Source organism: Scyliorhinus canicula, chromosome 3, assembly GCF_902713615.1.
Source record: "Scyliorhinus canicula chromosome 3, sScyCan1.1, whole genome shotgun sequence".
NCBI classification, from domain to species: domain Eukaryota; kingdom Metazoa; phylum Chordata; class Chondrichthyes; order Carcharhiniformes; family Scyliorhinidae; genus Scyliorhinus; species Scyliorhinus canicula.
This window is the reverse complement of record NC_052148.1, coordinates 47,403,355-47,419,780: the sequence shown is the minus strand read 5'-3', so window position 1 is coordinate 47,419,780 and position 16,426 is coordinate 47,403,355. Positions and strand designations below refer to the sequence as shown.

Here is a 16,426-nt window from a genome sequence, read left to right as displayed (position 1 = left end):
TACAATTGAAAAGGAGGAGCTGTCAGAAAATCTATCTTAAAATTGATACGGTACCAGGACTGGATGAGATGCATCCAAGGGTATGGAGGGAAGTGAGAGTGGAAATTGGAGATGCGAGTGACAATCTTCCAGCCTTCTTTAGTCATTGGTGGTGCCTGGGGACTGGAAAATTGCAACTGTTACACCCTTGTTCAAAAAGCGGTGCAAGGATAAAGCCAGCAACTACAGACCAGTCAGGTTGACTTCAGTGGCAGGGAAGCCTCTGGAAACTGTAGTTCAGAACAAAATAATAGTTACTCAGACAAGTACGTTCATCTTGACTGTCTGCCAGGGAGATTGGGAGTGTGTTCCATCTCTGCAGGTCCTTTTTAACTTCCTCTATCAGGCTGGTCAGACTTCATTTGTCGATCCCTGTCTAGTCATGAGCGATTTGGAACCCCAGGTAGCAGAATTTGTGTCAGGCCTGTTTAAATGGCATTCCCTTCAGCTCTGATCCTCCCCCTTGCGGGTTTAACAGGAAGATCTTCCTTTTGCTCAGGTTGAGTTGTAGCCCAAGAAGGCTCCAAACTCTTTCAAGAGCCCAATGATTCCTCTCATGCAGCTTTGTGGGCCCAAGATGTAGAGGAGCAGTTCATCCATATGGGCCTCTGTGCAAATGGAAGTACTTAGAGCTGGTGGTATTTGACCGTACACTCGCTGTGACTGCTGGAGTTTTTTTGAAGAGTTAACAGAAGGTTGATAATGGCAATGCTGTTGATGTGGTGTATATGTGTTTTCATAAGGGCAGCACGCTAACACAAGTGGATAGCACTGTGGCTTCACAGCGCCAGGGTCCCATAGAACATAGAACATTACAGCGCACTACAGGCCCTTCGGCTCGCGATGTTGCGCCGACCTGTGAAACCACTCTAAAGCCCATCTACACTATTCCCTTATCATCCATATGTTTATCCAATGACCATTTAAGTGCCCTTAATGTTGGCGAGTCCACTACTGTTGCAGGCAGGGCATTCCACGCCCTTACTACTCTCTGAGTAAAGAACCTACCTCTGACATCTGCCCCATATGTCCCCTCGTGCTAGCCATCACCATCCGAGGAAAAAGGCTCTCACTGTCCACCCTATCTAATCCTTTGATCATCTTGTATGCCTCAATTAAGTCACCTCTTAACCTTCTCTGTAACGAAAACAGCCAGAAGTCCCTCAGCCTTTCCTCATAAGATGTTCCCTCCATACCAGGCAACATCCTGGTAAATCTCCTGCGCACCCTTTCCAATGCATCCACCCTATAATGCGGCGACCAGAACTGCACGCAATACTCCAAATGCGGCCGCACCAGAGTTTTGTACAGCTGCAACATGACCTCATAGCTCCGAAACTCAATCCCTCTACCAATAAAACCTAACACGCCGTACGCCTTCTTAACAACCCTATCAACCTGGGTGGCAACTTTCAGGGATCGATGTACATGGACACCGAGATCTCTCTGCTTATCCACACTAACAAGAATCTTACCATTAGCCCAGTACTCTGTCTTCCTGTTACTCCTTCCACAATGAATCACCTTACACTTTTCTGCATTAAACTCCATTTTCCACCTCTCAGCCCAGCTCTGCAGCTTATCTATGTCCCTCTGTAACCTGCAAAATCCTCCTGCACTGTCCACAACTCCACCGACTTTAGTGTCATCTGAGAATTTACTCACCTATCCTTCTACGCCCACCTCCAGGTCATTTATAAAAATGACAAACAGCAGTGGCCCGAAAACCGATCCTTGTGGTACACCACTAGTAACTAAACTCCAGGCTGAACATTTCCCATCAACCACCACCCTCTGTCTTCTTACAGCGAGCCAATTTCTGATTCAAACTGCTGAATCACCCTGAATCCCATGCCTCCGTATTTTCTGCAATAGTCTACCGTGGGAACCTTATCAAACGCTTTACTGAAATCCATGTACACCACATCAACTGCTTTACCCTCGTCCACCTGTTTGGCCACCTTCTCAAAGAACTCAATAAGGTTTGTGAGGCACAACCGACCTTTCACAAAACCGCGTTGACTATCCCTAACCAAATTATTCCTTTCGAGATGATTATAAATCATATCTCTTATAAACCTTTCCAAGATTTTGCCCACAAAGGAAATAAAGCTCACTGGTCTATAGTTACTGTGGTTGTCTCCACTCCCCTTCTTGAACAAGGGGACAGCATTTGCTATCCTCCAGCCTTCTGGCACTATTCCTGCAGATAATGACGACATAAAGATCAAAGCCAAAGGCTCAGCAATCTCCTACCTAGCTTCCCAGAGAATCCTAGGATAAAGCCCATCTGGCCCAGGGGACTTATCTATTTTCACACTTTCCAGAATTGCTAACACCTCTTCCTTATAGAACATAGAACAGTACAGCACAGAACAGGCCCTTCGGCCCTTGAACCTCAAGCCCTTCCAGTTTAGTAGCCTGTATCTCAGTATTCTCCTCGACAACATTGTCTTTTTCCTGCGTGAATACTGATGAAAAATATTTATTTAGCACCTCTCCTATCTCCTCGGACTCAACGCACAACTTCCCACTACTGTCCTTGACTGGCCCTACTCTTCACCCTAGTCATTCTTTTATTCCTGACATACCTATAGAAAGTTTTAGGGTTTTCCTTGATCCTACCTGCCAAAGACTTCTCATGTCCCCTCCTGGCTCTTCTTAGCTCTCTCTTCAGGTCCTTCCTAGCTAACTTGTGACTCTCTAGCATGCTAACTGAACCTTCACGTCTCATCTTGAAATAAGCCTCCTTCTTCCTATTGACAAGTGATTCAACTACTTTAGTAAACCACGGTTCCCTCGCTCGACCACTTCCTCCCTGCCTGACAGGCACATACTTATCAAGGACATGCAGTAGCCGTTCCTTGAACGAGCTCCACATTTCAATTGTGCCCATCCCCTGCAGTTTCCTTCCCCAACCTATGCATCCTAAGTCTTGCCTCATCGCATCATAATTGCCTTTCCCCCAGCTATAACTCTTGCCCTGCGGTATATACCTGTCCCTTTCCATCGCTAAAGTAAACGTAACTGAATTGTGGTCACTAGCACCAAAGTGCTCACCTACCTCCAAATCTAGCACCTGTCCTGGTTCGTTACCCAGTACCAAATCCAATGTGGCCTCGCCTCTTGTTGGCTTATCTACATACTGTGTCAGGAAACCCTCCTGCACACATTGTACAAAAACGGACCCATCTAAAGTACTCGAACTATGGCGTTTCCAGTCAATATTTGGGAAGTTAAGTCCCCATAACAACTACCCTGTTATTTTCGCTCCTATCCAAAATAATCTTTGCAATCCTTTCCTCTCCATCTCTGGACCTTTTCGGAGGCCTATAGAGAACTCCCAACAGGGTGACCTCTCCTTTCCTGTTTCTAACCTCAACCCATACTACCTCAGTAGACGAGTCCTCATCAAACGTCCTTTCTGCCACCATAATACTGCCTTTGACTACCAATGCCACCCCTCCACCTCTTTTACCACCTTCCCTGAGCTTACTAAAATATCTAAACCCTGGCACCTGCAACAACCATTCCTGTCCCTGCTCTCTCCATGTCTCCGAAATGGCCACAGCATCAAAGTCCCTGGTACCAACCCATGCTGCAAGTTCACCCACCTTATTCCGGATGCTCCTGGCTTGAAGTAGACACACTTTAAACCACCTTCCTGTCCTGCCGGTACACTCCTGCACTTTGAAACCTTACTCATTACCTCACTCCTCTCAACCTCCTGTATACTGGAGCTACAATTCAGGTTCCCAACCCCCTGCTGAATTAGTTTAAACCCTCCCGAAGAGCATCAGCAAATTTCCCCCCCCCCCCAGGATATTGGTACCCCTCTGGTTCAGGTGTAGACAATCCTGTTTGTAGAGGTCCCACCTACCCCAGAATGAGCCCCAATTATCTAGGTATCTAAAACCCTCCTTCCTGCACCATCCCTGTAGCCACGTCTTCAACTGCTCTCTCTCCCTATTCCTCATGCTCTACTCCTCTCCCCCCCTTCCCTTCTGAGCAACAGGGACAGACTGTGCCAGAGACCTGTATCCCATGGCTTAACCCTGGTAAGTAACCCCCCCCCCCCCCCCCCCCCCCACCACCACCACCACCACCACCACCACCACCACCACCACCACTATCCAAAGCGGTATACTTGTTAACAAGGGGAACGACCACAGAGGATCCCTGTACTGACTGCTTCCTCCCAGCCCCCCTCACCGTCACCCATCTATCTTCATTCTTCGGACTAACTACATCCCTGAAGCTTCTGTCTATGACCACCTCTGCCTCCCGAATGACCCGAAGTTCAGCCAACTCCAGCTCCAGTTCCCTAACACAGTTTCTGAGGAGCTGTAGATGGGTGCTCTTCCCACAGGTGAAATCAGCAGGGACACTGACTGCATCCCTCACCTCAAACATTCTGCAGGAGGAACATTGCACTGCCTTCTTATCTGATATTCACTCAATCCCTTAGGTTGTACAGGTGGAAGGGTGGGGGACATTATAAGTGTAGTGTCCCTGATTTAACAACCGCCCAACTTATATATAGGTAAAACACACCTTCCCAGAAATTCCCATGGCCGACTCTGCTGCTCTGAAACAAAACAAAACAACTCCGAAAGAAAAAAAAGTTAATTAAAAAAACAAGGCCGCTTCTCCTGTAAGATAAGTTTTTAAAGCGTGAAACTTACCTTCCCGACAGCCCCCTGGTTACTGCTCTCACTGCTACCGCTGAAAAACTGAAGGCCGCTTCTCCTGAAGGTAAGTTTTTAAAACGGGAAACTTACCCTCCCAACAGACCCCTGGTTACTGCTTTCGCTGCGACCGCTGAAAAACAGGTTTGATTCCCCGCTGGGTCACTCTGTGCTGTCTGCACGTTCTCTCCATGTCTGCATGGGTTTCTCCGGTGCTCCGGTTTCCTCCCACAGTCCAAAGATGTGCAGGTTAGTGGATTGGTCATGATAAATTGCCCTTGGTGACCAAAAAGGTTAGGAGGGGTTACTAGGTTACCGGGATAGGATGGAAATGAGGGCTAAGTGGGTTGGTGCAGACTCGATGGGCCAAATGGCCTCCTTCTGCACTGTATGTTCTAATACACATAGAGCTAGACTCTGTGCTCGTCTCCTTCCGGGTCCCCTTCTAATTGTTTGCCACTCTAGGTGCGATTGACAGTAGTTCGATTGCTAGGGCGAACAGCAGCGGGAACAACGGGTTTCCCTGCCTTGTGCCTCTGTGCAAATGGAAGTACTTAGAGCTGGTGGTATTTGACCATACGCTCGCTGTGGCTGCTGGAGTTTATTTGAAGAGTTAACAGAGAAGATTGATGAGGGCAATGCTGTTGACGTGGTGTATATGTATTTTCATAAGGTATTTGATACAGTGCCACACAACAGACCTGTGAGAAAATTTCTCATTCATGGAATAAAAGGGCAGGTAGGCACTTGAAATTGGCAGAGTGACAGGAAACAGAGTACTGATAAATGGTTGTTTTTCAGATTAAAAAGGTTTGTAATGGAGTTCCGCACGGTTTGTGATGCTGAGCGAGACCAACAGTGCAGGTTCCATTCCCGTACCGACTGAGATTACTCATGAAGGCTTTGAATTCTCAACCTTTTTTAAAAAATATGTTTTTATTCTCCGTCTCTTTTTCACATTTTCTTTCAAATTTACACCCAACAATAAACAATAATCAGTCACGAATGCAATGCCAATCCCCATATCAATAACAGCGATCCCATCTTCCCACCAAACCCCCAAACATTAACACGCATGTTAACATAAACAAATGACAAAGAGGAATCAGGAATCACAAATAGTCACCATTAACACGTACAGTCCTTCTCCCCCCAACCCTCTAATGTTTTATGTAATCCAGTTCTCGAAAATGCACAATGAATAATGCCTATGAATTGTAGATACCCTTCCTCCTTCCCTTGAGTTCAAATTTCATCTTTTCAAGCATTAAGAATTCCAGCAAGTCCCCCTGCCACGCCAGGGCACAGTGTGGAGAGGTTGATCTCCACCCTAAAAGGATCCGCCTTTCGGCGATCAATGAGGTGAAGGCTGCTACAACATCTGCCTCCACGCTCGTTTCCAACCATGGCTGGTCCGAAACCCTGAATATGGCTTCGCAAGGGCCCAGGTCCAGTTTCACGTGCACCACTTTAGAGATTACCCTAAGCACCTCCTTCCAGTAATCCTCCAGCTTTGGACAGGACCAACACATATGAATGTGGTCCCCCCCCCCCCCCCCCCCCCCCCCCCCCCCCCCACACACACACACACACACACACACACACACACACACACACACACACAACGTTCTACCCCCTCAAAGAGCCGGCTCATCCTCGCCCTTGTAAGGTGTGCTCTATACACCACCTTCAACTGTTCAGCCACAACCTCGCACACGAGGTGGAGGCGCTCACCCTCCAGAGCACCTCACACCAGGACCCCTCCACTCCCAACTCTTCCTCCCACTTTGCCTTGATCCCTTCTAGCGGTGCCTTCTCCTTCTCCAAAATAGCCCCGTAAACCGCCGATACTACCCCCTTCTCCAGTCCCCCTGCCGTCAGCACGTACTCCAGCAATGTGGAAGCTGGCTCTGCTGGGAAGCTCTTTATCTTGTTTTGGCAAAGTCTCAAACCTGCATGTTTCTAAATATTTCAGCCCATACTTCGCTCCCAGCTCCTTCAATCCCGCAAAATGACCCCCAAGAAACAAATCTTTTAGTGTCCTAATTCTTTTCTCCTCCTACCTCTGCAAATCGCCTTGTCAACCTTGCTCCTTGTCTGAGGTATGGTGATCCTCAGGTTCAATCACCACCAGTCAGCTCTCCTCAGGGGAAAGCAGCCTCCATCATCTGGGACTATGGCGACTTTACCTAACCTTTATTAACTAACTAGACTGTGGTGTTAAGGCATGATTTCAAAACTTGCAGATGATACCAAGATTGGGAACATTGTCAGCTGTTGTGCGGATAGTCTTGAACGTCAAAAAGACACGGGGCTGGATTCTCCCCACCCTGTCGCCGAACACTATTTCGGTGGAGACTCCAGTTCTCCGCATGAAATTGGGGCCGGCGCTGGTTCAGCAATTCTCCACCCCCTAAAAAGCGTACGTCGTGCCGATTATCTACCACCTAAGACCATGGCCTGTGGCCCGGCCCGCTATTCTGTGACCTGACCGGCCCAATTCCCGACGGCGTGGACCACACATGGTCTCACCGTTCGGGATACTCTCGAGTCCACAGCCACTACAGTCAGGGGGCAGGGGGTCCTCATTCTGGACTGGTCTTTTATTGTGCAGACGGCCCAGGTCGGGCGCGCGGCTGATCGGGGGCACTATTTCCGCGGTCCAGGGGTCTGAGTCCGCCATGGAGCACGGCGCGGCCGCTGGAGACCGCCGCCATGCGTGGCCTCTGACCCGGAACTGCGGGGGGCCGTATCTGCAGCTAGAGCTGCGAGCTCCACGACAGCTGCCTGTTAGCCCCCTGAAAGGCTGTGAACCTGTCGCCTTTTGACGCCAGTTTTTCTGGCATAAAAGACCACTGTTTTCACGACAGCGTGGGGACATAGTCCCTGAAACGGAGAATCCAGCCCATGATTAGTGAATTGGACAGACAAGTGCCAGATTAAGTTCAATGCAGAGAAGTGTGAGGTGATTCATTTTGTAGGATGTATATGAAGAGACAATATAAAATAAAGGGAGAAACTAAAGGAAGTGCAGATAAGTTATTGAAGATGGCAGGGCATGTTAGTTAATAAAACATATATTATCTTAGGCTTTATTAATAGGAGCATTAAATACAAGTATAATCTTGAACTTGAATAAGATATTAGTTATGCCTCTTCTGGAGTATTGCATCCATTTCTGGGCATCATATTTTGAGGAGTGATATGAACGCTTTGGAAGGATACGGAGGAGATTCACAAGGATGATTCCAGGAATAAAGAACTGTGGCTATGAAAATGGATTGGAGAGGGTGGGTCTATTTTTCTTTGGGAACAGAAGGCTGAGAGGATACTTGATAGAGGCATTCAAGATTCCGAGGTGTGTGGACAGAGTAAATAGTGAAAAGCTGTTACCACTCAAGAGAGTATCAAGAACTAGAGGCCACAGATTCAAAATAATTGCCAAAAGGAGTAAAGGCCAAAAGGGAAACCTTTTCACCCAGAGGGTGTTTGGAGTATGGGATGAAATTGCTGAGATGGTGGTGGAGGCAGGTTCAATAGAGGTATTAAAAAAGGAATCAGATTGCTATCTGAAAGTAAAGCACGTGCACGGTTTTGGAGATGAGGAAAAGGTGTGGGACTAGGTATGACCAGAATAAACATTGCTTGTTTCAGAAAAGTTGTAGGGGTAAATGATATAATTTCTGTTTGCAGAGAGCTGAACTGGTCATGTACATCAGTTTGACAAGTTTTTAAAATTTTGAGGTAGTGCAGCTTTGTTATTAAAAAAACGGATATACTCCCATGTAAAAAAAAACACAGTTCACCAATGCGCTCATTTTATATTGTTGAACATGCTCCAAACGTAGTACTATCGGTGAAAAAGGAAATGGGATTATATAACAGCTCATGTTCCAGATTCTGCTGATAGCTTACAGTATTATCAAAATATTATGAAGACGAATATCAGCTATTTTAGAAAAAGTAAGAATTAGAGCCACCATTCATTTTCATAAAGCATGGCAGGGACCAAATGTGGAAGTATTATAATTTAGATGATCATGCATCTCTGTAAATGTAGTTGAATGTCCAAAGCATTGCACCCGACTTTATGTATCAGCATCACTAATCACCTCATTCTCTTAATATACCGTTGCAAACCCAGATCTTGGCTGATTTTAAAGAAAATATGGTTTTATTGAAATTTTAAAAACCTTAATGATGGTAGTATGAAATAAAGACAATTGCTGGATGTACGCAGCAGGTTACTCAGCATCTTTAAAAAAAAACAAAGTTTTGGTATCAGGTAACTGAAGATTGAGGTAAACAGGCATTTTAGTATAGTTGGAAAAATGGAGATGGAGTAAGAATAGCTAATGTGTTGAATCACCTGCAAACTGATAAATATAAAATATATCAGTAGAGGATGCAGGGAAGAGGGAGGAGGGAGAAAACAAGACAGAAATCAACACTAAGAGGGAAGAAAAACATAAACAGGCATCGGGTTTAAAAAAAATAAAATTCAAAGTGAAAATACAAGAGAATCAGAGTGGACTCATCAATCTAGATGAAAATGTTGCAGTAAACAAGGTGCTTGTCCTGTTCTCCTCTTCATCCTAACAAAGTGACTTGTAATCCTTTGTTTCAGATAATACTGCCAATCAGTCACCAAACTCCTACTGCTTCCAGATAAATTTCAACAGTTTGTACACAGCATTGTACGAGCAGCAGAAATCTGACCAGGCCACTCTTCTGCTGTATACCTTGTTGCATCAGAACCCAAATGTGAGAACGTATGTGCTGGCCCGTACTGATGTAGAAAATCTGGTGAGTGTGCTTTAGACTTTGTGCAGCCACAGATGAATTGTACTGTTTCCTGAATTTCCTTTCCTCCTCTGAAGGTGCTGACTCTTCCTATGTTAAAGTTGTACGGGTCAGTTCAGGCTGAGATCAATACATGTGAGAATTAAAGCTTGTACCTTCTAATCAGCATGACCATGTGCCACCTTACTTGATGTCTTTATCCACTAAGCCAGTAGGGCTCAATGAATTGCCCTTTGCAGTATATAGATGCCCCTACCTCAATAAGGTTCTGTTATGGGCAGGCTGTGGTTTAAATCTGATGGGTTAATTTTGGACACTGGATATATGGAGGATTTCATTTATAGGTTATGGTTTTGTTTTCATTCTCATTTTACAGCACGGAATCCTTTTTGCTGTAAACTGCTGATGCTGAGGAACGTAGCCAAACTTAATATAGTCTAGCTTCTTCTGCCTTTCTGCTTTGATTCATACTCTAATGACAGAACAGTAAAGCATAATCTTTTATTTCCATACCTAATTCTCCCACATTCTTGGTATCATCGTAAAGGATGGTCACGACTGGGAGTTAAATATCCGAGGTATCAAACTATTCGGAAGGACAGTAGATGGTAAGGGAGGTGGTGTTGCTCTGTTATTTAAGGATGACATCCGGGCAATAGTAAGGGATGACATCGGTGCTATGGAGGATAAGGTTGAATCCATTTGGGTGGAAATCAGGAATGGTAAAGCGAAAAAGTCACTGATAGGAGTAGTCTATCGGCCACCAAATAGTAACGTTATGGTGGGGCAGGCAATAAACAAAGAAATAACTGATGCATGTAGAAATGGTACAGCAGTTATCATGGGGGATTTTGATCTACATGTCGATTGGTTTAACCAGGTCGGTCAAGGCAACCTTGAGGAGGAGTTTATAGAATGTATCCGCAATAGTTTCCTAGAACAGTATGTAATGGAACCTACGAGGGAATAAGCGGTCCTAGATCTTGTCCTGTGTAATGAGACAGGATTGGTTCATGATCTCATAGTTAGGGATCCTCTCGGAAGGAGCGATCACAATATGGTGGAATTTAACATACAGATGGAGGGTGAGAAAGTAAAATCAAATACTAGTGTTTTGTGTTTAAACAAAGGAGATTACAATGGGATGAGAGAAGAACTAGCTAAGGTAGACTGGGAACAAAGACTTTATGGTGGAACAGTTGAGGAACAGTGGAGAACCTTCCAAGCGATTTTTCACAGTGCTCAGCAAAGGTTTATACCAACAAAAAGGAAGGACGATAGAAAGAGGGAAAATCGACCGTGGATATCTAAGGAAATAGGGGAGAGTATCAAATTGAAGGAAAAAGCATATAAAGTGGCAAAGATTGGTGGGAGACTAGAGGACTGGGAAATCTTTAGAGGGCAACAGAAAGCTACTAAAAAAAGCTATAAAGAAGAGTAAGATGAGAGTATGAGAGTAAACTTGCTCAGAATATTAAAAACAGACAGTAAAAGTTTTTACAAATATATAAACAAAAAAGATTCGCTAAGGTAAATATTGGTCCTTTAGAGGATGAGAGGGGAGTTTTAATAATGGGAGATGAGGAAATGAACAGGTTTTTTGGGTCAGTCTTCACAGTGGAAGACACAAATAACATGCCAGCGACTGATAGAAATGAGGCTATGACAGGTGAGGACCTTGAGAGGATTGTTATCACTAAGGATGGGCAAGCTAATGGGGCTAAAGGTAGACAAGTCTCCTGGCCCTGATGGAATGCATCCCAGAGTGCTAAAAGAGATGGCTAGGGAAATTGCATATGCACTAATGATGATTTACCAAAATTCACTAGACTCGGGTGGTCCCGGTGGATTGGAAATTAGCAAACGTGACACCACTGTTTAAAAAAGGAGGTAGGCAGAGAGCAGGAAATTATAGGCCAGTGAGCTTAACTTCGGTAGTAGGGAAGATGCTGGAATCTATAATCAAGGAAGAAATAGCGAGGCATCTGGATAGAAATTGTCCCATTGGGCAGACGCAGCATGGGTTCATAAAGGGCAGGTCGTGCCTAACTAATTTAGTGGAATTTTTTGAGGACATTACCAGTGCAATAGATAACGGGGAGCCAATGGATGTGGTATATCTGGATTTCCAGAAAGTCTTTGACAAGGTGCCACACAAAAGGTTGCTGCATCAGATAAAGATGCATGGCATTAAGGGTAAAGTAGTAGCATGGATAGAGGATTGGTTTATTAATAGAAAGCAAAGAGTGGGGATTAATGGGTGTTTCTCTGGTTGGCAATCAGTAGCTAGTGGTGTCCCTCAGGGATCAGTGTTGGGCCCACAATTGTTCACAATTTATATAGATGATTTGGAGTTGGGGACCAAGGGCAATGTCCAAGTTTGCAGATGACACTACGATGAGTAAAGCGAAAAGTGCAGAGGATACAGGAAGTCTGCAGAGGGATTTGGATAGGTTAAGTGAATGGATTAGGGTCTGGCAGATGGAATACAATGTTGACAAATGTGAGGTTATCCATTTTGGTAGGAATAACAGCAAACGGGATTATTATTTAAACGATAAAATATCAAAGCATGCCGCTGTACAGAGAGACCTGGGTGTGCTAGTGCATGAGTCACAGAAAGTTGGTTTACAGGTGCAACAGGTGATTAAGAAGGCAAATGGAATTTTGTCCTTCATTGCTAGAGGGATGGAGTTTAAGACTAGGGAGGTTATGTTGCAATTGTATAAGGTGTTAGTGAGGCCACACCTGGAGTATTGTGTTCAGTTTTGGTCTCCTTACTTGAGAAAGGACATACTGGCACTGGAGGGTGTGCAGAGGAGATTCACTAGGTTAATCCCAGAGCTGAAGGGGTTGGATTATGAGGAGAGGTTGAGTAGACTGGGCTTGTACTCGTTGGAATTTAGAAGGATGAGGGGGGATCTTATAGAAACATTTAAAATTATGAAGGGAATAGATAGGATAGATGCGGGCAGGTTGTTTCCACTGGCAGGTGAAAGCAGAACTAGGGGACATAGCCTCAAAATACGGGGAAGTAGATTTAGGACTGAGTTTAGAAGGAACTTCTTCATCCAAAGGGTTGTGAATCTATGGAATTCCTTGCCCAGTGAAGCAGTTGAGGCTCCTTCATTAAATGTTTTTAAGGTAAAGATAGATAGTGTTTTGAAGAATAAAGGGATTAAAGGAATAAAGGGAACAATGTTCGGGCCGGAAAGTGGAGCTGAGTCCACAAAAGATCAGCCATGATCTCATTGAATGGCGGAGCAGGCTTGAGGGGCCAGATGGCCTACTCCTGCTCCTAGTTCTTATGTTCTTATGTATCGAGATTACAGAATAAACGTGGGTACCATATCACTAGTTGTGTTCCTCCTATTTTGACTTATTTGGTGTTTTCTGCTAAAAGACTTTTAAATTCAGCCATGTTTCTTAAGGCCTGAAGCACACACCTCATTTTCCAACTGCTGATTACCAAAGGCAAATTTGGGTGATGTCATTGAGGGTTGTTCCTCCTCTGGTTTAACCAAGATAGGGACTTTTCATAGTAACGTCATTGAAGCCTACCTGTGACAATAAGCGATTATTATTATTATTATTTCTCAAATTGGGATGGTAGGTTTGAGCATCCTTCAGTGTCAGGTTATTTAATTCATGAACACATGGAAAAGAACATGGTTTAAAAAAAAACCTATCTCAATAAATTACTAGCAGTGAACTTCAAATTCTGACAAATAGCTGATTGGTTGCTGAAATTATGATTTTTACAACTTTTTTTATTTGATTGGAGTCACCTCAGTTGATTGATGTCAAAAGTTGAATATAATCTTTTAGCTTTGTATTAACTGGCTTACATATGATTCAACGCAACAGAATGAGTCAAATGAATATAAAGGTTTTCAATTATGGTTTACAAATTTGCTGGGTTGGTGATTTACTTGAACCACCGAATTTTAGCTTTATTTTGAGGATTACATCAATCTCACACACTTCCACCAAATCGGAGCCATCTTTGGCTTCCAAGCTTTCACTGTTCAATGTCCATCACTCTTTAGGTTTACAAAAAATCATCAATTTATGCAAGGGCACCAGAACTTGTATAAGCATACCAGCAAATATTTTTTGTTTATCTTTCAAATACCTCGGGCTGGATTCTCCGATTTGGAGACGATGTCCCACGCCGGCATGGGAACGGCCAGGAAAAATAGCGCCAAGCGGCTACCAATTCCCCGCTTTGCTGCGGGCTCGCAGGAAGGCAGCATAGAGCACCCGGCTCTAGCTGCCGTTACGGCCTGGAGAATTGCTGGGTCCGAGGCCATGCATGCGCATGGCGGCAGCCTGCAGCGGTCGCTCTGTGCTTCATGGTAGACGCATCCCACGGAGCCGGCCCTCGAAATAGTCCCCCCCTTCGGCCGGCTCGTGCACCCAGACCGCACCACCACAGTGCCCCCAGCCCTGAATAAAGTCTCTCGCAGATTGACCCTCGCCCGACTGTGGCGGTACTGGACCGAGTCCGCAGCTGCCACGCTGAGTTCCTGACGGGTAAGACCATGAGAGACCCACACCGTCAGGAACTTGGGCGGTCAGGGGCGGAACATTGGGGTGCGGGCCTCAGTCCGGAGACAGTGAGTACGCCGCTTTGGAGGAGGCGAAGAATCATGAAAGCGACGCTGCCCACGATTCTGTTGGGAATTTGGATTCTCCGGCCCGTCGGCGAATGCGCTTTTGGCGTCGGCGACCAGAGAATCCAGCCCTTCATCTCCCTTTCTCTAAAAACCTTTCCATCATCCCTTATTGGTACAGTTTACTGATATCTGATCCGAATGGTCATTGTTTCGTTACGATCAGGTTAATAGAGGTAAATTGATTCCTTTCTTGGTTTCACTCATAAATTGGTTATAACCGAGTTTGATTTAAAATGGAGGTCATATTGTGAATTCAATATAAGTATTTAATTGTGCATAACTCGGTGCAAGGAATAAGCCAACAAGGTTAGTTTCAGTTAACATGTAAAGAGTTACTTTTATTGCTAAAATTCACTCAGGTAAAGATGCCTAAATTATTAATAAAGGTTTATGCACAAATGTATGTGCCTTACTATCTACTAATGTAAAAGCAACACTTACAATTCCCTCAAGCATGCAAAAAATACAACTCTGCAAAGCATCGGATATTAAAATCTCGGCCAAAGAACAAGTAAAGTCAGAAGAAAGATTATTCACGTACTGTCCAGATGCTTGTTCACAGTTAAATGGTCCCGGTCCACTGTAGCTGCTGGTTCTTGGGATTTCCTCATTGGAAAAATGGTGTTAAGGACTCTCATCTTGCAGCCATGAGATCTTCTGGTGGGGTTTTCATAACACAAACAGATCAGCTTTGATGAGGTTTCAGAAGAAAGAGGGGTAGGCTAATCCTGTTGTCCCTGTGGTAGCCTCCTCTGACTCCAAATTCCAGTATATTTTATACACCCAAGAGTTGGATCATGTGACCTCTCTGACAATTCCATAGACCCTGTCTCCATAAAAGCAGCTGGGTCCTTCGCAAATGCAACACTCTAGCTGTTGTAACCTAGTTTAAGAAAAGTATTATTTTCAAAAAAGTTCAATACATATATATGTCTAGCTATAAACGAATATTTATTTTATGCAACACAACTTTGTAAAGGTTTGCTTTTTCAACCATTACTGCATCTAATTGTTTTTAAATTATTCTTGGCATTTTTCCGCCAATGTTTGGAAATCCATTCTAAATTTTCATCACTCTTAGTGTGGTCCTAAAATTACTTGTTGCGAATTTGATTGTGTGTTGCTTTATACTGCTCTCAATTTAATTTAAAGTAATATTCCAAATTTGCTTATTCCATTGCCTTAATGATCTAGAACAGTGCATCTCAAACTATCTGATGTGGCGGACCGGCAGTTTTTTTTTCAATGTGCCAGGGACCGGTGAGCGAAACAAGCCAATCCAGGATTACTGTCTCTTTCTTTTCTGGAAACACTCCAAGTACCGGCAGACGATGGCTCGCACCGGCACCGGTACGCGTACCTCACTTTGAGAAGCACTGATCTAGAAAACCCAACCCACTCTCGGATGGCTCTTTTCTTAGGCCTATAACTTTTCTTCTTAACTTGGACCTTTAAGAGTATGTATCAGGAATTTCTCCCCTATTTCCTGGTTGGCAGAGGAAGACACTATACTCGAGGCACAACACTGTATTGATTATGTCTCCTTCTGACAGTATTTGCTGAGTGCATAGGCGAAGGCAATTCAGCCCCTTTAACCTGCTCCATTATTTAAATACTGATCCGTATCTCAACTTAATTTACTGGCCTTTGGCCATGTCCCTTGACACACTAACCTCACAAAAATCAAGGCTTGAAAATTTTAACTGACCCAAGGTTTTTGTTTTGGGGGTAACCTAAATTTTGTTTGTTTTGTTGATTGCTGATCTGCATTTGTCGGAATTGTTTCCCACGATTAAACAGTTTGTCAGCGCTCACTATCGAGGCTTTAATTTGAAGATTAATGCCGCCTGGAAAACTACCCAGCAATGGATCTGCCTTCACAAGGCAAATTTGAAGGGTTTATAGCCCCAAAACCTACATTTGGATCATGTAACTAACCATATGATGGTTGAGAATAATTAATAATGATAAATTGCAGGCAATGATGCAAGGAGGGGTTAGAAAGGACCTACTAATGCTTTCAACAGGAAAATAAAACGCTGTCTGAACTATTATCAGGGAGAGTGACATAAGAAATGATTTTGCTGTATAGCTTGAGACCATCATTATTCTCTGACGAAGGGTAATTAGAGTGGATGCTTCTGATCACTTCTAATGACTCCAGTATCTTGTGGTGGATATCTCTTTTTTTTTCCTGTCTATTTTCTCTTCCCTCTT

General features: G+C 44.3%; 1 protein-coding gene across 4 annotated transcripts in view; it reads left to right on the top strand.

Moving 5' to 3' along the window:
- The window catches only part of dym (dymeclin), a 536,995-nt gene that overhangs the window by 217,119 nt on the left and 303,450 nt on the right, over positions 1-16,426 (top strand). For all 4 annotated transcript variants that reach the window (XM_038790496.1, XM_038790499.1, XM_038790497.1 and 1 more), the window contains exon 10: positions 9,355-9,533. In XM_038790496.1, coding sequence (XP_038646424.1) covers positions 9,355-9,533 — 179 coding nt within the window. The remainder of the gene's footprint in view (positions 1-9,354; positions 9,534-16,426) is intronic.